The following is a 24,537-nucleotide window of genomic DNA, read 5'->3' on the forward strand; positions in this document are numbered from 1 at the left end:
GCAATGGAGAGGTGACACTCTGCCTCAGCCAGCATATCTTCCATTTCTCCCCACTCCAGCTCCCATTATCTCTCCACTGCCACAGCTGCATACTGCTATTGTCGGTAGTAAAGATGAGACATCTCTAATTAGAGGGCAGGGTAAATTGCTTTTATCTACTTTTAACATGCTTTTACATGGCACCTGGTACACAAGCCTCAGCTAGGCAGCCATAATTTGAAAAGCAAATGAATGCTCAGAGAAATACGATACATTTTTAAAAGAAAATTAAATATATAGCGTAGCAAAATCAACATGCTGGAGACTGCAGAGTTTAACGCTGTCAGAGTCTTGTGCACTTATATATTATAGGGAATTAAAATAAGCAGAGTCCACGTACCCTGAAGAGTCTGGTGGTCCTGTCTTTCTTTTTCTATTGGGAACAGATGGAGAGATTTAATGTCTAGAAAAATTATCAGTGCAAGAAACAGACTGGTGGTAACCCGTTGACCATCTCCATCTAGAAGAGTAGATTTTTAAGTGAAAGAAAAAAAATTAGTAGAACTCTTTCTCTGGCCTACGTATATCTAACCATCTTTATAATGAATAAATCTATTATGTATGAGTTTTAGTTTCTGGTTTTGGATTTAATTTTTATTTCTTTAGCAGTCCAGAACATTTTCAAAAACAAGCATTTTATCAAGTGTTTGAAAAATAAAACAAAGAGAAATCAACTACAGTTAGCTCCATAGTGTTTGGACAGCACTGTCATTCAATAAAAATATCTGACATTTATTGTGGCTTGGAATACGGATTCCACGGTTAGGAGAGCCGCGAGCTCGTACACAAACTCCACAGGCTCCTCTTCTTCTGATCATTATCAGCAAAAATGTATTAATTGTCTTCCTACAGCAGTGTCTGTCACAGGAGGACCCACGGTCTCCAATCTGTGCCATGATCACAGCTCTTCCTCATGCATAGCTTCTCTTACTTCTGTAGGAACTATGATATTATTGCCCTCCAAACTTTGTTTACTTAACTTTCCTGGAGATCGCCTGCTTACTGGCTGTAACTTTCCGGCTGTGAGAACTGGAAGCGCTAAATAATAACAGGGCTATACTGTTTATTTATTGCTGCTTTGGAACAGAAAGCCAACTGAAGTCCTTTAGTGTAGTGGGTAAGAAAGACTTTCAGCTAAGTAAAGCTGGCACTGTAAACACAGTGGTTCTGGCAGGGGAAGTGCCTGATTAGAGATCCCTAGTTTCCTCAATTCCCATATGCAGGCATCTATATGCATTTAGAGCTTGTGAATTTTTTCTATTTTCGATATACCATGAATGAGAGGGTATAATTTAAAGGGCTAAAGCAAGAGGCATATTTTAGAAGTAACTCTAATTTAAATATTTGAGCCATATGCAGGATTAGAACATGTGCTTCACTGCATTAAACACTACTTAGAATGTATTGATTCCTATTTTAGTCTTTGTAGTAGTCATTAGCATGGTTGGTGAAATAGTTCTCTGCCTTCCTTGGACATGATAGGGTTGTACTTTCTGGCCCTCTTCTGCTTAGGTGTGTCCATGTGACATTTCTGATGAATGATTCATAGGTAGAAATGATGTTCAATGGCTAATGGGAAAACTTCCAGACCCCTTTAGCCACCCTACCCTCTGGCCAGCCAATAATGTTCAAAACTGGGGGTGATCCATCAGCTTAGATCCTAAAGTGAAATCAAGGAAGAACCTAGAACCCAGTAAAGAACCCAGAACTGACATACGTTGGTCATGTAGCAGTAGCAAGAAATAAAGTTTGTTCTGAGGTTTTTGTGCTTTTTGTTATTTCAGCATACTCTAGCACATCTTGATTACTGCACTACTGTTATTCATTTCAGTCTTGGCATAGATGCCCATACTTGACTTTTTAGCTACCACACTTTGATCACAGTACTTAACCATTTAAATTGCACTTACATTCTCTCCCAGTTATTAGTTTACAATTTTCTTGAGAACACAGATGTCTCACTCATCTTCACATTTTCAGTGTTTAGTACATTGTCCCTGTATCATAGACACTCAGTACTGTTGAATTGAACGGACTTTAATTTGTGCAATGTCGACACTTCAGCTCTGTGCTCAAATGGTGGGTGAGCTACAGTGACAATCTTAATTAACATTATTTGAATATATGCCTCTCTTAAAGTTAAACAAGGGAAAAATAATAAAGTTAGTCTGATGTGGTAGAGAAATATATTAAATTTAGGAGGTTTGAATTAGGCTTCTGATTCTGGCTGTATGATATTTAATAATTTATTTTGGCAAATATTTTTTAGTTGTCCACTTACCATATGCCAGTGTTCCCTGTCCTGATAATAGTAAGAGTTCTCCTGGAATTAACAGGGTCATGGCAAGTCATGTAATGAGTTAATTTTTATCCTCTTTGATAAATTAAAGACAATAACATATCCTTATGTTTGTTGTGTGGTTTGAAGGAAATAATATATGTATATTAGTTTTGTAAATTTCAAAGCATTTCAAATATGTGAACCTAAGATACTTTTAAAAATTTTGAATAATAAATTTTACCAGTAATTATCTGCATGGATGCTTAATAATTCAATATTCTAGATATTATAATAGATGACTCATTTCTTGTGACAAGTTGGGATCCATAAAGAAAAAACTTTCAAACTATTCAGCAATCATTATGAAATTTTAGATCAGTGTTTTACCTTGGAGGAGAGTGTGTGTGCTAAAAAACAATAGCAATAAATCCGCTTTTCATTTGGCAGAAGGCAAGCTCTAATTTCTAAATTCAGTAAAAACAACTGTTTCCTAGAAAATAACACTGATTTACTTGTACACCTAATACAGAGCAATAATTGGGAGTGGCTAATATATAGGAAGAACAAAGACAATGATTGTGCCTACCGGGTGATACAAACAGGATATTTCAACCCGTGTTCATAAAATCATTTATCCAAATGTTTTTGATACATTCAAAGAAGAAATACTTTATTATTTTTTAATATATAGAAAAAGTATACAGGATATACATATATTTAAAAATAAATGTGTGCTAAATGAGCCAGTCAAGTAATGTGTATATATACCTACCCAAAAACTACCTGAAATTTTATACACAGCAGATTTAAACCCTAAATGATGATCTCTTTCATAATATCTCAGTTGTAGTGTTGAAAAAAATCAGAGATGACACAAAAAAATGGAAAAACATTCCATACTCATGTACAGAAAAAATCAATATGTTAAAATGGCCACCCTACCCAAAGCAATTTACAGATTCAATGCTTTTCCTATCAAACAACTAATGACATTTTTCACTGAATTAGAAAAAAACTATCCTAAAATTCATATGGAACCACTAAAAGAGCTCAAATCGATACGGGGGGCGGAGCAAGATGGCCGAATAGGAACAGCTCCAGTCTCCAACTCACAGCTCGAGCGACACAGAAGACCAGTGATTTCTGCATTTTCAACTGAGGTACTGGATTCATCTCACTAGGGAGTGCGGGACAATCGGTGCTGGTCAGCTGCTGCAGACCGACCAGCGAGAGCTGAAGCAGGGCGAGGCATCACCTCACCTGGGAAGTGCAAGGGGAAAGGGAATCCCTTTTCCTAGCCAGGGGAACTGAGACACACAATACATGGAAAATCGGGTAACTCTCACCCCAATACTGCGCTTTAAGCAAACAGGCACACCAGGAGATTATATCCCACACCTGGCCGGGAGGGTCCCACGCCCACGGAGCCTCCCTCATTGCTCGCATAGCAGTCTGCGATCTAACCCCAAGGCAGCAGCGAGGCTGGGGGAGGGGCACCCACCATTGCTGAGGCTTAAGTAGGTAAACAAAGCCGCTGGGAAGCTCGAACTGGGTAGAGCTCACAGCAGCTCAAGGAAACCTGCCTGTCTCTGTAGACTCCACCTCTGGGGACAGGGCACAGCTAAACAACAACAAAAGCAGCAGAAACCTCTGCAGATGCAAACGACTCTGTCTGACAGCTTTGAAGAGAGCAGTGGATCTCCCAACACGGAGGTTGAGATCTGAGAAGGGACAGACTGCCTGCTCAAGTGGGTCCTTCACCCCTGAGTAGCCTAACTGGGAGACATCCCCCACTAGGGGCAGTCTGACACCCCACACCTCACAGGGTGGAGTACACCCCTGAGAGGAAGCCTCCAAAGCAAGAATCAGACAGGTACACTCGCTGTTCAGCAATATTGTATCTTCTGCAGCCTCTGCTGCTGACACCCAGGCAAACAGGGTCCAGAGTGGACCTCAAGCAATCTCCAACAGACCTACAGCTGAGGGTCCTGACTGTTAGAAGGAAAACTATCAAAGAGGAAGGACACCTACACCAAAACCCCATCAGTACATCACCATCATGATCAAAAACCAGAGGCAGATAAAACCACAAAGATGGGGAAAAAGCAGGGCAGAAAAGCTGGAAAATCAAAAAATAAGAGTGCATCTCCCCCGGCAAAGGAGCGCAGCTCATCGCCAGCAACGGATCAAAGCTTGATGGAGAATGACTTTGACGAGATGAGAGAAGAAGGCTTCAGTCCATCAAACTTCTCAGAGCTAAAGGAGGAATTACGTACCCAGCGCAAAGAAACTAAAAATCTTGAAAAAAAAGTGGAAGAATTGATGGCTAGAGTAATTAATGCAGAGAAGGTCATAAACGAAATGAAAGAGATGAAAACCATGACACGAGAAATACGTGAGAAATACGTGACAAATGATCGAGTCAGTAACCGACTCGATCAACTGGAAGAAAGAGTATCAGCGATTGAGGATCAAATGAACGAAATGAAGCGAGAAGAGAAACCAAAAGAAAAAAGAAGAAAAAGAAATGAACAAAGCCTGCAAGAAGTATGGGATTATGTAAAAAGACCAAATCTACGTCTGATTGGGGTGCCTGAAAGTGAGGGGGAAAATGGAACCAAGTTGGAAAACACTCTTCAGGATATTATCCAGGAGAACTTCCCCAACCTAGTAAGACAGGCCAACATTCAAATCCAGGAAATACAGAGAACGCCACAAAAATACTCCTCGAGAAGAGCAACTCCAAGACACATAATTGCCAGATTCACCAAAGTTGAAATGAAGGAAAAAATCTTAAGGGCAGCCAGAGAGAAAAGTCGGGTTACCCACAAAGGGAAGCCCATCAGACTAACAGCAGATCTCTCAGCAGAAACTCTACAAGCCAGAAGAGAGTGGTGGCCAATATTCAACATTCTTAAAGAAAAGAATTTTCAACCCAGAATTTCATATCCAGCCAAACTAAGTTTCATAAGTGAAGGAGAAATAAAATCCTTTACAGATAAGCAAATGCTTAGAGATTTTGTCACCACTAGGCCTGCCTTACAAGAGACCCTGAAGGAAGCACTAAACTTGGAAAGGAACAACCGGTACCAGCCATTGAAAAAACATGCCAAAATGTAAAGACCATCGAGGCTAGGAAGAAACTGCATCAACTAATGAGCAAAATAACCAGTTAATATCATAATGGCAAGATCAAGTTCACACATAACAATATTAACCTTAAATGTAAATGGACTAAATGCTCCAATTAAAAGACACAGACTGGCAAACTGGATGAAGAGTCAAGACCCATCAGTCTTCTGTATTCAGGAGACCCATCTCACATTCAGAGACATACATAGGCTCAAAATAAAGGGATGGAGGAAGATTTACCAAGCAAATGGAGAACAAAAAAAAGCAGGGGTTGCAATACTAGTCTCTGATAAAACAGACTTTAAACCAACAAAGATCAGAAGAGATAAAGAAGGCCATTACATAATGGTAAAGGGATCAATTCAACAGGAAGAGCTAACTATCCTAAATATATATGCACCCAATACAGGAGCACCCAGATTCATAAAGCAAGTCCTTAGAGACTTACAAAGAGACTTAGACTCCCATACAATAATAATGGGAGACTTCAACACTCCACTGTCAACATTAGACAGATCAACGAGACAGAAAGTTAACAAGGATATCCAGGAATTGAACTCATCTCTGCAGCAAGCAGACCTAATAGACATCTATAGACTCTCCACCCCAAATCAACAGAATATACATTCTTCTCAGCACCACATCGCACTTATTCCAAAATTGACCACATAATTGGAAGTAAAGCACTCCTCAGCAAATGTACGAGAACAGAAATTATAACAAACTGTCTCTCAGACCACAGTGCAATCAAACTAGAACTCAGGACTAAGAAACTCAATCAAAACCGCTCAACTACATGGAAACTGAACAACCTGCTCCTGAATGACTACTGGGTACATAACAAAATGAAGGCAGAAATAAAGATGTTCTTTGAAACCAATGAGAACAAAGATACAACATACCAGAATCTCTGGGACACATTTAAAGCAATGTGTAGAGGGAAATTTATAGCACTAAATGCCCACAAGAGAAAGCTGGAAAGATCTAAAATTGACACTCTAACATCACAATTAAAAGAACTAGAGAAGCAAGAGCAAACACATTCAAAAGCTAGCAGAAGGCAAGAAATAACTAAGATCAGAGCAGAACTGAAGGAGACAGAGACACAAAAAACCCTCCAAAAAATCAATGAATCCAGGAGTTGGTTTTTTGAAAAGATCAACAAAATTGACAGGCCGCTAGCAAGACTAATAAAGAAGAAAAGAGAGAAGAATCAAATAGACACAATAAAAAATGATAAAGGGGATCTCACCACCGACCATACAGAAATACAAACTACCATCAGAGAATACTGTAAACACCTCTACGCAAATAAACTAGAAAATCTAGAAGAAATGGATAATTTCCTGGACACTTACACTCTTCCAAGACTAAACCAGGAAGAAGTTGAATCCCTGAATAGACCAATAGCAGGCTCTGAAATTGAGGCAATAATTAATAGCCTACCAACGAAAAAAAGTCCAGGACCAGATGGATTCACAGCTGAATTCTACCAGAGGTATAAGGAGGAGCTGGTACCATTCCTTCTGAAACAATTCCAATCAATAGAAAAAGAGGGAATCCTCCCTAACTCATTTTATGAGGCCAACATCATCCTGATACCAAAGCCTGGCAGAGACACAACAAAAAAAGAGAATTTTAGACCAATATCCCTGATGAACATCTATGCAAAAATCCTCAATAAAATACTGGCAAACCAGATTCAGCAGCACATCAAAAAGCTTATCCACCATGATTAAGTGGGCTTCATCCCTGGGATGCAAGGCTGGTTGAACATTCACAAATCAATAAACATAATCCAGCATATAAACAGAACCAAAGACAAGAACCACATCATTATCTCAATAGATGCAGAAAAGGCTTTTGACAAAATTCAACAGCCCTTCATGCTAAAAATGCTCAATAAATTCGGTATTGATGGAACGTACCTCAAAATAATAAGAGCTATTTATGACAAACCCACAGCCAATATCATACTGAATGGGAAAATACTGGAAAAATTCCCTTTGAAAACTGGCACAAGACAGGGATGCCCTCTCTCACCACTCCTATTCAACATAGTGTTGGAAGTTCTGGCTAGGGCAATCAGGCCAGAGAAAGAAATCAAGGGTATTCAGTTAGGAAAAGAAGAAGTCAAATTGTCCCTGTTTGCAGATGACATGATTGTATACTTAGAAAACCCCATTGTCTCAGCCCAAAATCTCCTTAAGCTGATAAGCAACTTCAGCAAAGTCTCAGGATACAAAATTAATGTGCAAAAATCACAAGCATTCGTATACACCAGTAACAGACAAGCAGAGAGCCAAATCATGAGTGAACTCCCATTCACAATTGCTTCAAAGAGAATAAAATACCTAGGAATCCAACTTACAAGGGATGTAAAGGACCTCTTCAAGGAGAACTACAAACCACTGCTCAGTGAAATAAAAGAGGACACAAACAAATGGAAGAACATACCATGCTCATGGATAGGAAGAATCAATATCGTGAAAATGGCCATGCTGCCCAAGGTTATTTATAGATTCAATGCCATTCCCATCAAGCTACCAATGAGCTTCTTCACAGAATTGGAAAAAACTGCTTTAAAGTTCATATGGAACCAAAAAAGAGCCCGCATCTCCAAGACAATCCTAAGTCAAAAGAACAAAGCTGGAGGCATCACGCTACCTGACTTCAAACTATACTACAAGGCTACAGTAACCAAAACAGCATGGTACTGGTACCAAAACAGAGATATAGACCAATGGAACAGAACAGAGTCCTCAGAAATAATACCACACATCTACAGCCATCTGATCTTTGACAAACCTGAGAGAAACAAGAAATGGGGAAAGGATTCCCTATTTAATAAATGGTGCTGGGAAAATTGGCTAGCCATAAGTAGAAAGCTGAAACTGGATCCTTTCCTTACTCCTTATATGAAAATTAATTCAAGATGGATTAGAGACTTAAATGTTAGACCTAATACCATAGAAATCCTAGAGGAAAACCTAGGTAGTACCATTCAGGACATAGGCATGGGCAAAGACTTCATGTCTAAAACACCAAAAGCAACGGCAGCAAAAGCCAAAATTGACAAATGGGATCTCATTAAACTAAAGAGCTTCTGCACAGCAAAAGAAACTACCATCAGAGTGAACAGGCAACCTACAGAATGGGAGAAAATTTTTGCAATCTACTCATCTGACAAAGGGCTAATAGCCAGAACCTACAAAGAACTCAAACAAATTTACAAGAAAAAAACAAACAACCCCATTAAAAAGTGGGTAAAGGATATGAACAGACGTTTCTCAAAAGAAAACATTCATACAGCCAACAGACACATGAAAAAATGCTCATCGTCACTGGCCATCAGAGAAATGCAAATCAAAACCACAATGAGACACCATCTCACACCAGTTAGAATGGCGATCATTAAAAAGTCAGGAAACAACAGGTGCTGGAGAGGATGTGGAGAAATAGGAACACTTTTACACTGTTGGTGGGATTGCAAACTAGTTCAACCATTATGGAAAACAGTATGGCGATTCCTCAAGGATCTAGAATTAGATGTACCATATGACCCAGCCATCCCATTACTGGGTATATACCCAAAGGATTATAAATCTTGCTGCTATAAAGACACATGCACACGTATGTTTATTGCGGCACTATTCACAATAGCAAAGACTTGGAATCAACCCAAATGTCCATCAGTGACAGACTGGATTAAGAAAATGTGGCACATATACACCATGGAATACTATGCAGCCATAAAAAAGGATGAGTTTATGTCCTTTGTAGGGACATGGATGCAGCTGGAAACCATCATTCTTAGCAAACTATCACAAGAACAGAAAACCAAACACCGCACGTTCTCACTCATAGGTGGGAACTGAACAATGAGATCAGTTGGACTCGGGAAGAGGAACATCACACACCGGGGCCTATCATGGTGGGGAGCGGGGAGGGATTGCATTGGGAGTTATACCTGATGTAAATGACGAGTTGATGGGTGCTGACGAGTTGATGGGTGCAGCACAGCAACATGGCACAAGTATACATATGTAACAAACCTGCACGTTATGCACTTGTACCCTAGAACTTAAAGTATAATAATAATAATAAAAAAATTAAAAAAAAAAGAGCTCAAATCACCAAATCAATTCTAAGCAAAAAGAACAAAGCTGGAGTCATCACACTGTCTGACTTCAGATTATACTACAAGGCTACAGTAACCAAAATGGCACAGTAGTGGTACAAAAACAAACACATAGACCAATGGACTAGGTTAGAGAACCCAGGAAAAAAGTTTCATATTTACAACCATCTGATCTTTGACAAAGTTGACAATAGCAAGAAATGGAGAAAGAAGTCTCTAGTTAATAAAATAGTTTTGGAATAACTGGTTAGCCATATGCAGAAGATTGAACTTGGACCTCTTCCCTTCACCATATACAAAAGTCAACTCAAAATGATTTAAAGACTTAAATGTAAGACCTAAAACTATAAAAATCCTAGAAGAAAATCTAAGAAATACCATTCTAGACATAGGCCTTGGCAAAGATTTCGTGATGAAATCTCCAAAAGCAACTGCAACAAAAACAAAACAGACAATTGGCACCTAATTAAAGATCTAATTAAAGACAGTAAAATAAACTGTCATCAACAGAATAAACAGACAATCTACAGAATGGGAGAAAATATTCACAAACTATGCATCTGACAAAGGTCTAGTATCCAGAATCTATAAGGAACTTAGATAAATCAACAAGCAAAAAACCACCCCATTTAAAAATGGACAAAGGACATAAACAGACACTTCTCAAAAAAAGACATACACATGGCCAACAAACAAGAAAAATGCTCAACACCACTAACCCATTAGAGAAATGTAAATCAAAACCACTATGAGATAATACCTTACACCAGTTTGAATGGGTATGACAAACAAATCAAAACATAAGTGATGTTGGCAAGGTTGTGAAGAAAAGAGAATGCTTACACACTTCTAGTGGGAATGTAAATTTGTTCAGCCATCAAAATCAGCTTGAAGGCTTATTCAAAGAACTTAAAAAACAGGACTACCATTTGACCCAGCCATCCCATTACTATATATATACCCAAAAGAATAGAAATCATTCTACCATAAAGATGCATGCATGCATGTGGTCATTGTAGCACTGTTCACAATAGCAAAAATCATAAACTCAACCTAGATGTCCATCAACTGTGAACTGGATAAAGAAAATGTGATACATATATGCCATGGAATACTATGCAGTCATTAAAAAATTAAATTATGTCCTTTACAGCAACATTGATGCAGCTGGAGGTCATTATCCTAAACCAACCATCTCAGGATCAGAAAACCAAATATTGCATGTTCTTACTTAAAAATGTGAGCTAAACATTGAATACACATGGACACAAAAACAGCAAATACAGGGACCTACTTGAGGAGAGAGGCTAGGAGGAGAGTGAAGGTCAAAAAGCTACCTATTGGGTACCATGCTCACTATTTAAGTAACAGAATCATTTGTACACCAAACTCCAGTGACATGCAATTTAACCATGTAACAAACTTGCCCATGTACCTACTGAACATAAAATAACAGTTGAAATAAAAAATAATAATCTCTTAGTGCCAGAAATGGGACTATCTCACAAACTAGAGTAAAATTTGTACACTTTTTGATATACAAGATACATTAATTTATTTATTGTATTTTAAAAATATGTCATCAATTATTATCTTCCACTTGCATTCATTTATTTATTTATTCATTTATTCTTTCAAAGAAATATTGATTTGAGCACCCATTCTATTCCAGAGGTTGTGCTGGTCCCTGTAAATATGAAGGTGAATTTCATTTAGTTTCTGCTTTCAAAGAGTTCACGATGTCTTCCAAATTCTTGCAAATACAAAGAAATGTATTAGAATGAACCCCATGAAATTGCCTGATAAAATTCAAAAACCTGTAAGATGAAGGCATTGCTCTAAACAAGCCTAAAATCTGTTTGGATACAAATGAAACAAGTAGGTAAGTATGTCTTCTGTATACTTTTTAAATCTTGTTATAAGTAATATATTGACTACAACTGAATAAATCAAAAATATTTTCTGAGCTTATCTTATACATAGACCTAAAGAGCAAGATCAATCTGTGAATGAGTGTAAAATGTCCTCTGAAAGGAATACATGTATCACGCATGTAAATTCAAATGAGAATTTTGGAAAAATTGACCTTATATTGGGATTTTAAAATATCTTTGTTTTCTCTGGGAGAGGGAGTCAGCAATGCAGCTTAGCTTAAACTTTGTATAAAGAATAAACTGCTATTGTTCTGATGGTAACACCAACATCATGAAGTGACTGTCCTTGGTCATGTGGAGGTTTGTCCGGGGCTAGCAAGGGAGCTAGGCAGGGCAGAGACCATTACAAGATTCCAGGGCAAGTGTGGGACAATTGTGGTTGTCTTCCATTTTATTCTCTCTTGATGTGTAGCAACCTTATGGATGAAATGGATCTAATTCCTGCTTAACTCTCACAGAGAGTCTTAATTGGCCTAAACTCTAAGAGTGATCTTCTTTTACCAAAATTATTGGTTCCGAAATGGGCTTGTGAGCTAGGCCTAAATCAATCAGTCATAATATTTTTCTAGTTGTATGGTCTGCTTCATGGGAGGGCATTTGATTCAAGTTGTTCTAATTATAAAGAAGCACAGGATTTCTGTTTAGCAGAGAAAGAGACGATATCGATGTCTCCTTGGATGTGAATCAGCAAATACATGTCTCTGGAATCTGTTGGCAGTCATCTTGTGATGAGAGGAGCCATTTTGAAAGTATGGAGAACATACAGAGAAGATTAGAGGCAAGAGAATGACAAAGAAATGGAACCAAAGACCAAAGACACTGTGAGCTCTGTACTTTCTTTCCACCAAGTTCAAACGTTCAATAAAGTCTTGTAAAGGCAGTAGTATTATGGGTGAATTAGAGATAGACATAATCAGGTCTGGGAGAGGATAATATCCTGACCCCCACAGCCACTGTCACCAGCAAAGTGTTACTATGTGCAGCAGGAGCGTCATTAGCTACAGAGAGAGCTACCTGACAAGGCAGGTGGAATGGAAGAAGCAGAGGGACTACAACCAGCAACAAGGACTGCAGCATAATAGAAAGTTCCAGAAATATCTGGATGACACTTAGAAAAGAAAAAAAAAAAATAGGGTGACAAGATTTGTGGGATGTTTGTCATCATAAATCGAGTTACTCAAGATACTATTAAAGAGAACATACTTTTCAATCTATTCTCAGGCGTGCAATGATATGCAATCTGTGTATTTCCTGTAGTGCAATCTAATCTGTGTCTTTTCTTCGTGGACAAAATCTTAATGTAGTCAACTCCAGATTTTCTTATTTTCTTTTTAAGTCACTTAAGGATTCTTCCTTCTTTTCTAAACCTTTCCTTCCTAGGTATTAGATCCTCTTTGTGAAATTTTTTAACTTTTCAATACTTTAATACTTTATGGTACTTTTCTTTAAGATTATTTTATATTAAGCAACTGTTTTATACAGCATTACAGAGTAAGAAACAGAGAGATTGTGGTTTGGGGTGCATGGAGATCCTTGGGTGTGACCAACCCTCCCATTTGGATTCTGGTGACATGACTGCCTTTTGAAAGCCTCCACTCATTGGTCCCCTTGGTTGTGGCACCGAGGCCCCAGAGACTACCTTTTAGCTTCCTTCCTGTTTTCTAAGCTTTTTTCTCTTCTCTGCTTCTCTGATACTCCTTCCTCTCCAAGTCCAGAGAGAATTAGCTTTTAGCTTTATTTCTGCCTTCTCTCTATGGCATAGGAAAGATAAAACTGATTATAAAAGAATTTTTCCCCAAATCCATGATTTACACAACAATATGAGCTTGTATCTTCAAAAGACAATAAACTTCATGTATTTTCCTTTGCATTTGGATGCACCTCACCTCTCTACAGTGCTAGAGTCCAAGGTCTAGTTTGAGAGAGGGAGAGAGAGAAAGAGACAGAGAGAGAGAATATGTCGGGGTTGGGGTAAACAAAAGGATTACAGGGATTAACAAGCATCTTTGGTAGATATTATACCACCACAGTGTATATAGTGGTGGTATAATATTTACGCAATGCACAGCAGTACTAAACTGTGTGGCACAGGGATAAATGGTCTAGAATGTCACAAAGAAGGAAGAATTTAGTGAGAGTCAGGAAATTAGGAAAGTTTTCCTAGAAGACCTAGGAACTCAGAGAAATTACAACAGACAAATCTAAGGATGGGAAATTCTAAGTTAAATAAGAGGACAACAGAAGCAAAAACAAAGATGAGGGAATAAATGTGTCCTTGGAAAAGTGAGAAAGCTCACAGAAGTCTCTTGGTGATATTTCATGGAATATGGAGAAAATTAAGACAGTATATTCGTGTTTGAGATGGATACTCAAAGATTCTAAAAATGAGGCACGTTGTTCTAGATTCAATGAGGCCGAAAATAAGAATGTATTTGAGAGTGTCGGTCACAATATAACAAAAGCTGTTTTTAAAGAATGGGTACCTGTTGTCTACGGGCCATTCTCATCATAGACCTGTTCTTCCATGACTACATCATTTTTTAAAAAATAATTAAGCAAGGAGTTAATTATTGGCAAGTGGGGACAAGTCACCCAAGCCTTTTTAACAGATGTAATTGTGTCCAATATCTGGATGGTAAAAAGCATGAACTTGATGCTAGTGTTTTGAAGCAATATTTTATCATTACAATTTTAGACTCTGACTCCTATTCTGTTGGTTCTCCAATGGCCAAAAGTTATGTGTTCCCCACGACCTTTCTGTGGCTGGCTCAGCCAATTTATATAATAAGCTACTACATGCAGCCACACCTATACAATCATAAATGTCCGTCCTTCTGGAAGGCTGAAGTATTCATATTCTTCATCAGTGGCTTTTAGACACAAAATCATTACTCAGTAATTACTTTTGTTTTAAAAATTAACACTAAATTTTTAAAGATATAAACTCATAAATCCAGTTCTTTATCTGATCTCAATTTACGTAAAATTCTATTGTATTTTAATAATTACTGTCAAGAGGGCTTTTAAAACATGAGTTATTCATCTTATTTAAAGGTTTTGAGCTGCCTTTATAAATTTAGATTTTTATTTCTTTTGTATTTTACCTTTTCTGATTGAATAAAATTTGCTGAGTAATTAAATAACATTTGTAGGAAATATATGTTAAGTTTGTGGGTATGGTGAATCATAATTTATCTTAAATATTACAGTACTCTCTGACGCATCAAAGTCTCAACTTTCCACTAAAAACACGAGTTATTGAAATAAGTTTGATTTGGTTCATCATTTCTTCATTTAATTCTATATTTTTTCAGGGTTAAAAAAATCCTCTCAGGAAACTAATTATACAATTTCAAATAATTTGAGTTTCCCTTTCTAGACAAATTCTTGCAATTGCCTTCTCAGTCAGCCAGAGTTGCGCATCAACAAGAGATTATGGCCCATATAAAACCAGAACTGCAGACATCTGGGGACATTGTCCACAAAATTGGGAGAGACAGAGCAACAGATGAAATGGTCTCTCCTTCTGGGTCCACAGTAAAGTTACAGTTCACCAAATTCTTCAGTTCACTTAAGGAAGTTGGTAAATCATTTTAAAATTTTAGCTCACTTCCTTCATATTGCAGTTTAACTTTTACAAATTTTCTTGGGTCCTTTAAGATATTAAGTGACATCTGATTGGATTTAGCATTTTTGTTTTACTCTTCTGGCTCCATATCATACTTTTGAGGATCATTTTAGCATTCAAATGACAATAACAAATAGTGAATGTTGTCTAAGCAAAGTATAAGAGAAAAATTTGCCCTCATTTATAATCCTCTAATATACCTTTAAGTTCATGATACATACATAACGCTCTGTTAAAATTCAACATATCTTGAGATTACTATGGTGAACAAAACACAGTTCTGGACATCAAGGATTGAAGTCAAATAAAGAAAATAGACAAGCAAAGAAAAGCTTGCAAAGCCAAGTGTAACTGCCGGCTCTAAACCTACTGGGAAAGGAGACCGAAACTTCTCTTGGAATTATCAACGAATTGTCTACAGAGGAAACACTTTAGATTGCTGCATTGACTCTTCACATCATTGTAATGTTTTCCACTAGGGTAATGCTGAGCAGAAGTCCCCAGAGAGCAGTCCTGGGATAGAAGCATCATCCCCATCACCTGTGAACTTGTTAGAAATACCAACTTACCACTTTAGATCTACTGAGACAGAACTCCAGAGGGAGGCCCTGCAATCTGGGTTTCACAAGTCCTCCAGGTGATTCTGATGCCCGTTAAGTTTAAGAACCACTGTGGTAGAATAACACCAAGCTAGGTAAGGCTGATCTCAACTTATGTGCATGTTAAAAAATAATTATGTCCCAAAGTAAGGTTATATGTGGGATGTAAACTCTGAAGATTTAGCTACAAACTTAGGTAGATGACTACTGATTCCTCAGTAAAGATCACAAATTCTGGTTTTGGATACTGAAATGCAGTATGTACTCTCTCAAATGATCACTGATCAAATACTGTATTTAAGCATCCTTAGTGATAAACCTGGATGACCTGTTGCAGGACTATCAGCAAAAAGATTAAAAACTATTGAACAAAAACCTTTGAATTACGCTCTTTAGAGCCAGTTTAGTTCCTAAAAGGACAGAGTGAACAGTAAAGCAGAAAAGCTACTATTTTACTAGACCTTTTTCTATTGAGGAAACAATAAATAGAGGTAAGAATAGCAGGTTTTCCACAAGACAGTAATTCTTTTAGTGTAAAATCACTGTGGGCTAATCCTGCATTAAATCACTAAGATGTGCTGCATGGAAGAAAGCATCAAAGGAACTCAAAGGACAACATATGAAAAAATATATATGAAAGTATGAACTCAACACCTTCTGATATATTTGACAGATTCCAAGTCCATCACAATCAAGATCTTTAATACAGAATGCTCCCTCTTTCCTCATTCACCCTCAGTGAATCAAGACAACAATAGTTCTAAGATTTAGCATAAGAAGTCAGGTTAGATAAAGGAAATAGCTTCCCTCCCACTCTCTCAGTCCCAGATCTAAGATGGTTACTTAAAGCCCCATTTATTTGCCCAAATAGTTATAAAGCCTTATGAATAAGACAGGAATTGGGCAATCAGCTAGTATCTCTTAACTCTAGATTTATTCAGTGAGATGAAAAAACTAGTCAGAAATTTAGAGAGAAAATGATAAGAATCCTACTTTGGAATAATGGATTAACCAAAATAAAATTTTCAAAGATCAGTTATGATGAATAATAATCCTAAAAGAGCGAGTTTGGCTTTTAAGGCTAATTCCCCTCCTTACCAAAACATCTTGAGGTTTATGGATTAAGACAATGTGATTCTGATCACAATTAAAATGTATCTTTATTTGAAACCTCCAAATATCCACTTATACATCAATCACCTGTATGATTGATTACATTTCCTAGTCAAATAAATGGGCAGGCAAGGCTCAAATGTGAAAATGGGCTGCCAGTTGACATATTACTGAATATCTTGGAAATACATTAAATAAATAAATAAATAAATAAAATGGGCCACGGTGGAAAGACAGAGGTACTGCTGTGCAAATTGAGGACAAGACCATCTCTGGGTTTAGTATCAACACTGACAAATGGAAGAAAGTCATTTTCACTTTGTTTCTATAAGTAATTTTACTATGGCACTGATTAGATGGGATTATTTTAAGGTGTGAAAAAATATAAGGTGTTTAATAATATTTACTATAGTTTAGAATCTGGCATGTGTACCTATTCCTTGATTTAGTGAGCAGACATTAGGTTGTCTTTTATTTACAGGTCAGGAGGATAAGAAGAGATTAAATATTATTTCAACCTTGAAAGCAGAAAGTAGAAGACATTATAAACCTTGCTTATAAACCTTAATTAGACTGCAACTGAAACTGTTTTCCAAGCTGTAGTTCACAGACAACCCTAAGAGTTCAGAGGAGATTTTTATCAGCAAACAGGAATCTCACTTCTACATTGTGAATTCATCTTCATACATCATTCCATCTTCCCAAAAATGTAGAAGATAAATGTAACATATATTAACATCCAACATAAGACATCCACAATAGATTATAATATGCACCACAGAAACCAAAGAAGTTAGTCTACAACAATATACAGTATATTTATTTAAAGTATAGGGCCCAATACATAGGAACAAATTAGCTGTGTGATGAACGGTACATATGAAACTTGCTGTTACTCCTATAGTGATATTTTAATAAACAACATAAGGGGTAGACATCCAAACTAAAATATTTTATGTGAAAAAGTTCTTGAATGACATCTTATTCAAACCTATTTGGAGCTAGATGAAAAATATGCCAGAGTTATTCAAATACCTCTCTCATATGGAATTATTTCCCAGAGAAAGTCACCACTCCCAAAGTACTATGCTCCTTTGCCAGTCAATCCTCTTTCTGGAATGTCAAGGCTATTTTAAATCTTGCCGCACCCTAAATAATGGATCTCTGTAGCTTGCACCAGCTAATTCCCAGTGTGGCCAAAGCTCCCAGCTCTTCACATCCATAAGCTGAAAATTAACAGCAATTTTTCATTATGACACTGGGACTCCAACTGTGCACGCGTTTCAGAAAAAATAGAGCATGATATGATTTCCGTACATCTATGTATTTTTTGAGGTTGCAAGAAAGCACAGTATTTTTCAGACCCACTTATATAAATATGATGATACTCAAATAGAGGGGGAATTATCATTATATTTCATTTTAAATGTTTAAAAAAGAAAAACCTCATGGCACAAATTTGAACTAGCACATTGTTTTCTTGATTTACTTGGTTTGAAGAGATACTGAATGAATAGTCTTCTCTCATGCAATATTTCTTGTACTTTCTATAGGTCTGTGAAATTTCTATAATGCAGCAAAGTAAGCCTTGCCTCAGGTTTAATGTCTTCTGTTTATTAGCAGAATACTGTGCACCTGCTCAAGACACCTGCACATTTTAACTCAGTATTTTAAACTAAATCCAATCAACTCTGCATTAGCACACTGACACACCATCTAGTACATTAAGGATTTAGGGTTCAATTCATAAATTGCTTAGCAAGATGGATGTCTCCTCTCCCCTGTCTCTCTTGTTGCTCCTCCAGTCCCACCACCCCATGTGGAGGATTATCTATCACAGTAGAACAGTAGCTTTATCCTCACTGTCAAGTGGCATTAGTAGGTTATTTAACTCTTAGGAGGCAAATCCATAAGACTCATGGTCTGTTGTTCATGAGACAAACAGGAATTTTATTTGCGATTATAAATAGGCATATTTTCAAAAGGAAATGTCCATCAATCATGAGAACATGAACCTTGTGCATGACAATTTTTCTTTTTACTTGTAACAGCAGCTGCCAGTCTGTTTCCTATAGGTGGCAGGAAAAAACTGGAAGCTCTTTCTTTTTCTTCTTTCTAGGTTTGGCTTTATTGTGATTGTATACTTCCTCAAACTATGTGCATTTATTTTCAAGTAAAATGTAACACATTAATAAAATTTTATTTCTTGTATTTAAATATATTCTCTCACGTCGTTTCCTGCATCTGTGACCACTCATCCTTGGTTTCATTAACTAGCTTCTGTTTTTCAGCCTACCTCTTGCGTTTATTCATTCAGTGACTTGTTTTTGAGTTCTTAGTATCTTCACAGCACCCTCATAGGTGCTGGTAAATAGCATTCCAAAAACATAGAAAAATGTTTCTTGTTCTCATACAAATTACATCTTCATAGTAGGAAAGGGTGGAAGCAGATAATAAATGAGTGAATAAACTGATAAATAAAAACAAAGATGTGACTCATCATAAGGGTAAGTGATATGAAATAAACAAACAGGGTAATAAGACAGGAAGAAACTAAGTCAAGCCAATATCCCAGTTTCTTTTTAAAATTCAGTTCAATTAATTTGTATTTTATTTTACACACTAACTCTGAGCCAGTCCTTGTTTGATAATAGGACTACAAAGGTGGGTAAGTTTCGCTTATACCTTAGCAGAACTCACATTCCCTCAGAAAGAGAAAGATCTAAACAATCACAACAGACTGGCAAGTACTATAATAAACTATGTGTGGTCAATAGAATAGGGAAATATTCTGATGTTACCCAAGGGTGTGAAGAAGACTTTTGAAAGCAAAGGATAACCGAGTGGACTGCTGAAAAAACAATAAAAATTAATTCAAATGGTTACAAAGTTAAAGAGCATTGCTGGTAGACATGCAAAAGCATAGAAGTTTAGGCAATTATGTACATTTAGAGACACATGTTTATTATTAATAAGGAATATGAATGTTTGTGTGCTAGGTTTAAGTGTTTGGACTTCATCCTGAGGGCAGTAAGAAACTATTGAATCACTCTTTAGAAAGTAGAGATAAGATCAGGTTTGGGCTTTAGAGATATCCTTTGAACAAGTTGAACGTAGACATCATTCCAGGGGTTGGTTAGGGGGCTGGTAAAGAAAGGGAAACCGGTTAGGAAATGCTACAATAAGTGCAAGCAAGACTGACAAGGGCCTGAACTAACGCATTGGAGGCACCCAAAAATACATACGTGTGTGTGTGTGTGCGCGCGCGCGTGCATAAAGAGTAATGAATGAGTGACTGAATTAAAGGAGGGCCAGATAGGAGACTGGGGAATGAAAAGACTTATTGATTTAATGTTGGCTTGTTGTTCTAATGAAATATAATATGAATCAGAGCATTAGGCAGCAGAACTGATGGATGGAATGTGCTTATGTCCCAGTCAAGGTGTTCTAGGGCAGTTGCTCTCAACTCAGGATGCTTTTGCCACCCAAGGAACATTTGCACATGCATGGAAACATTTTTGGTTTTTACAACCTGAGGGAGGTACTACTGGCATCTAGTGGGTAGAGATACTGCTGAACATCCTACAATGTACAGGACCGCAGCTGCAACAAAGAATAATCCAGACCACACAGGGGTGGCAAAGTTGAGAAACCATGCTCTTGAAGAATGATCTCAGTAGCAGTAGGTGTGGGTAAGCCTACTTACTACAAAGCCTCAGGACCAGAAACCACTGCATTGAGGATGATGTCTAGGAGATGAAGCCCAGCTCAAAGATTTGAAAAGGCTTTCACCCCAGGTCTACAAGCTTTATCTGAGACACTCAAGTAAGCAAAATGCTTTCTTCACCTTGCTTTTCTTTTCTACGCCTTTAGGAAAAAAAAAAAAACACACACACACACAGCTAAAAGATATATTTGTAGGATACATCTCCTTGTTGATATTTACTTCTTTGTAATAGGCACGCATATTGCTGTTGGCCATGATGTAATGCAGGAATTTTCTAATCACTTTGGGAAAGAAAAGCAGCAACATATTACAGTATTGATAGATTAATACAAACAGGTTTCAAAACCTGTTTTAATAATATAGTGTAATCAACTACCAGTGTGAGAGAGGATCAATAGTAGAATTAGATTATCTGAGAATTTGGTCTCAATTAATGATAATAATAGTATCTAATATTTATTGAGTGCTTACTAGCCATAACCCCTCTATGAGTTTACATGCATTGCTCCCTCAATACTTGAAAATACCTATGAGGAAGGTAGTATAACTGTTTGCATTTTAAAAACGAGAAAACCAAGACACAGGTGGCTCAGAAACTTTTCAAATTCTACAACTAGCATGTTGGAGCCAGTACTCACATTCACATCTCTGACTATAGAGCCACACTGATACTCACTGCTTTACTATTTCCGGAATTATTTGCTCTAATTATTACAAAGTCACACTGTTTTCTAAGTGGACCAACAAAAGAAAAATCTAATCTTTCTTGGAAATGTAATGGTAACAGACACACAATGGTGTCACCATGTTTCCTTAGGGGTATTTGTCAAAGAACTCAAATATAGTTAAGTGGAGCTAAGGTGAAACGTTTGCCACTCGACCCCAGATTATGAACACTGGTAGAGATTTTCACTGCTTCTTAAATTGATGTGACAACTACTCCTTATTTCAACTGATTGGGAAAATTCTTGGTGATCAGAAAACTTGAAGTAAGAGAAAAGTGGAAATGGTTTTTTGAAAATTGAAAAGCGGCATTGCCCCCATGTAAGTATTGTGAAGCCTCTGTGTTTTGTGTGGAAAATCTTTTTGAAAATAAAAATACATCTAGCGATGAAGAAAAATCCACATACGACTTAAGTCTTGTTGGAACCAAACACAGCTTTCGGTAAGTAAATTTTGTATTGATCTATCTATATAAGTAAATACACAAACAAAGTAGATAATACATTTATAAATTAGGTGCCTAAAGTACAAAACACTTGCAGCATTAATCTCAAAAATCATTTTTTAAAATTTCCAGTAAAGTAGTACAATTGTAATGGAACCTTGTCTCTTGTTTTTCTTTTTTAGGTTATTCTTCAATGGATTATTTCAAGAAAAGGAAGAAAAAAAATAAATGAACTCATAGTAACCTTTAAAAATGCATTCCCCCAAGAGATACAAAAACTTAATTTTTAAGATAATATGAACAATTTTAAAGTAATTTATAAAAATTTCAAGCACCTAGCATAGAATCTTGCACTTAATAGACATTTGTTGAATACAAAAGTTTTTGGAAAGTCTTCCCAAAGGTTTAAAGGAGTAGACAGCTAGTGTCTAATTTGGCACAAACAAAATACATACGAGAAAGATGAAGGAGAACTCAAGAAATTTGTATGTTATTTGATGAATTTCCCTAAACGTTAAATGACAGATTTGAGGCCAGTGTCTATATGAGCAATTTGCACACATATGTTATGACTTGAGGGTTGCACTTGATAATGACATTTCAAATAACACTTCATAAATTATAGTCACCCACATTATGTCACTTAGACCTCTAATGTTCTTATGAAACATTAAGAGTATCTCTATTTCACAGACTCTGAAAGATTCCATATCCAACCTAAAGCCCAAATGGCATTTGAACTTTGCTTCTGAGACAATTAAGCCAGTATGTTTTGTTACCTAATAGTTTTTATACATTCCTTTAATCCTTTCTCATACTGGAATCTGTTTCACACTCTTATTTTTTCAAATGAGAAAACAGTCATTTTCGCCTTCATTTAGGCATTCTCCCACTCAAGCGTGGGAAGAAACCCAGAGTTTCATGAACACAAAGTGATTCAAATAACTTTCCAAAGTCTCCTCTCACCCTTTCCAAATCATTCTATGAGTGGTCCTTCTGGTTTTAACTATAATGAAATCCAGACTTTCAGATTTAATATGATATCGTCCAGAGATAGCTATCTGTTATCAGTTTCAGAGCTTGTGAGTTTCCTTTAATCTCCTTCACTGGAGTGGAGGGTTGAGGCATCATTTGCTCTGTGCATCCTGGCTCTACTCCAAAGGCTTCCATTTTGGAGCCGGACCTCTGCACCAGTGCCGGGTCCAGTTGTTCAACTCTGGCATTGTTACACTCAGCAGCATTTTATTTGAGTGAGTGAGGCCAGTCACCTTCTTAGCTAACTGAAAAAGAGCTTGCTGGTTTGGAGGACTGGATGGGTGCTGGTGTAAAATTATGGTGAATGCTTTTCTTCCCTTCCTGCACACAGAGCACATCATATATTCCCTCTGTACCCTATACCATAGGAAAGGGTGTCTGCACCTCTAAATGGAGGAGATTTTAATCCTTTAATAACTTTACCAGGACTAGGGAGCAATATCTTTTTTTTTCTTTTTTGGTTTATTCTACCTGAGAATAGGAAAAACAGACAAAATTGCCCACAAAATATATGTGCGCAGTAAAAATTATGACAAGAATACTCTCCAAGATAAACAAGCCACAGTTTCCATTTCCTCTGAGAATCCAGCACTTGCTGTCATACATTGGTAACTCTGGCTTCCTACTTTGAATGATTCATGAATCAATGGCTTAAACTGTAACTGATTTAAGAAACTTAATGGCAAATTTCCACTACAGAAATTCAATGTGTTTGTTTAAAAATAAATTAAATTCTGAACTAAAGGATCCAGAAACTGTCCCATAGAGAAACCCTTTCTTTACCAAGCAGATGTTTAGATAACTTGTTTATTTTAAAGCCTGTCCTTCTTAGATTAAATTTGAATTCTCCTGGCTAGGGAATCTACATTATTAACTGTCAGCTAAAAATAATACAGAATAAGAAAATCACATGGAACCAGTCAAGGCAAGACAGAAACACGAAAGATTGTAATTCTCTTCAATTTCCCTCTTTTGGGGTAATAGAATTTGAAGCCAGTAGTCACCATACGTGATAGGCACAATATGTTTTCTCCATTAGGTCTGATGATTTTATTTTTAGTAAACAAGTCCTCCTAGGCTTTTCTAGTGCTTTCCCCCAAAGCAATAATTGGAATTACTCTATTTCATTTAACAATGGGAAATGACTTAAGGAGGAATAGATGTTCACTTTACTAAACCTGTGCTCAGATTCTTCAGTTGTTAAATCAAGGAGATGAGTAGCTAGAGTCTTACGTTTAATGCCTGCTTATATGGCAGTTGAAATGCACATGCTATACTTCGTGCACTGTAAGATTAATTAATAGCTAACCTTGAAGAAGTATTAAGGCGTTAGAAAATCTACAATTTTAGATTCTTTGATTTGTGTATTATGGACAAGTGGATTTTTTTTTTAATTACTGGTATAGAAGGGTAAAATGAACCTTAAAGACTAATCATATTGTGATCGATTTACACTATGGAATGGTTAAATTTCAAGAAGACAGATTCTAGAAATTTATGTGATCCAAAGCCAAGTCTCATCTCTCTACTCTTGAGCTCTGCTTGTACCTACTTCTAACTCAGTATTGACAGGACAAGTTTACAAACACTTCAGGATCTTGGATTCACAGAAGTTAAATATACGATCATATTGTTTAAAGTCAAATTAGAACCATAAGAACCAAATGAAGGCTATCTCTAAATATTTAACACTTTAAAATATTTAACTAACATTAACACTTTGAATATTCAGAAAAAAAT

General features: G+C 36.9%; 1 protein-coding gene across 1 annotated transcript in view; it reads right to left on the minus strand.

The window, feature by feature from the left end:
- Positions 1-24,537, minus strand: part of LOC103237122 (uncharacterized) — a 77,540-nt gene that overhangs the window by 5,033 nt on the left and 47,970 nt on the right. Inside the window, exon 2 of the mRNA XM_038000293.2 lies at positions 380-499. Within this exon, the coding sequence (XP_037856221.1) occupies positions 380-499 (120 nt within the window). The remainder of the gene's footprint in view (positions 1-379; positions 500-24,537) is intronic.

The sequence above is a fragment of the Chlorocebus sabaeus genome, chromosome 8, assembly GCF_047675955.1.
Source record: "Chlorocebus sabaeus isolate Y175 chromosome 8, mChlSab1.0.hap1, whole genome shotgun sequence".
Lineage (NCBI taxonomy): Eukaryota > Metazoa > Chordata > Mammalia > Primates > Cercopithecidae > Chlorocebus > Chlorocebus sabaeus.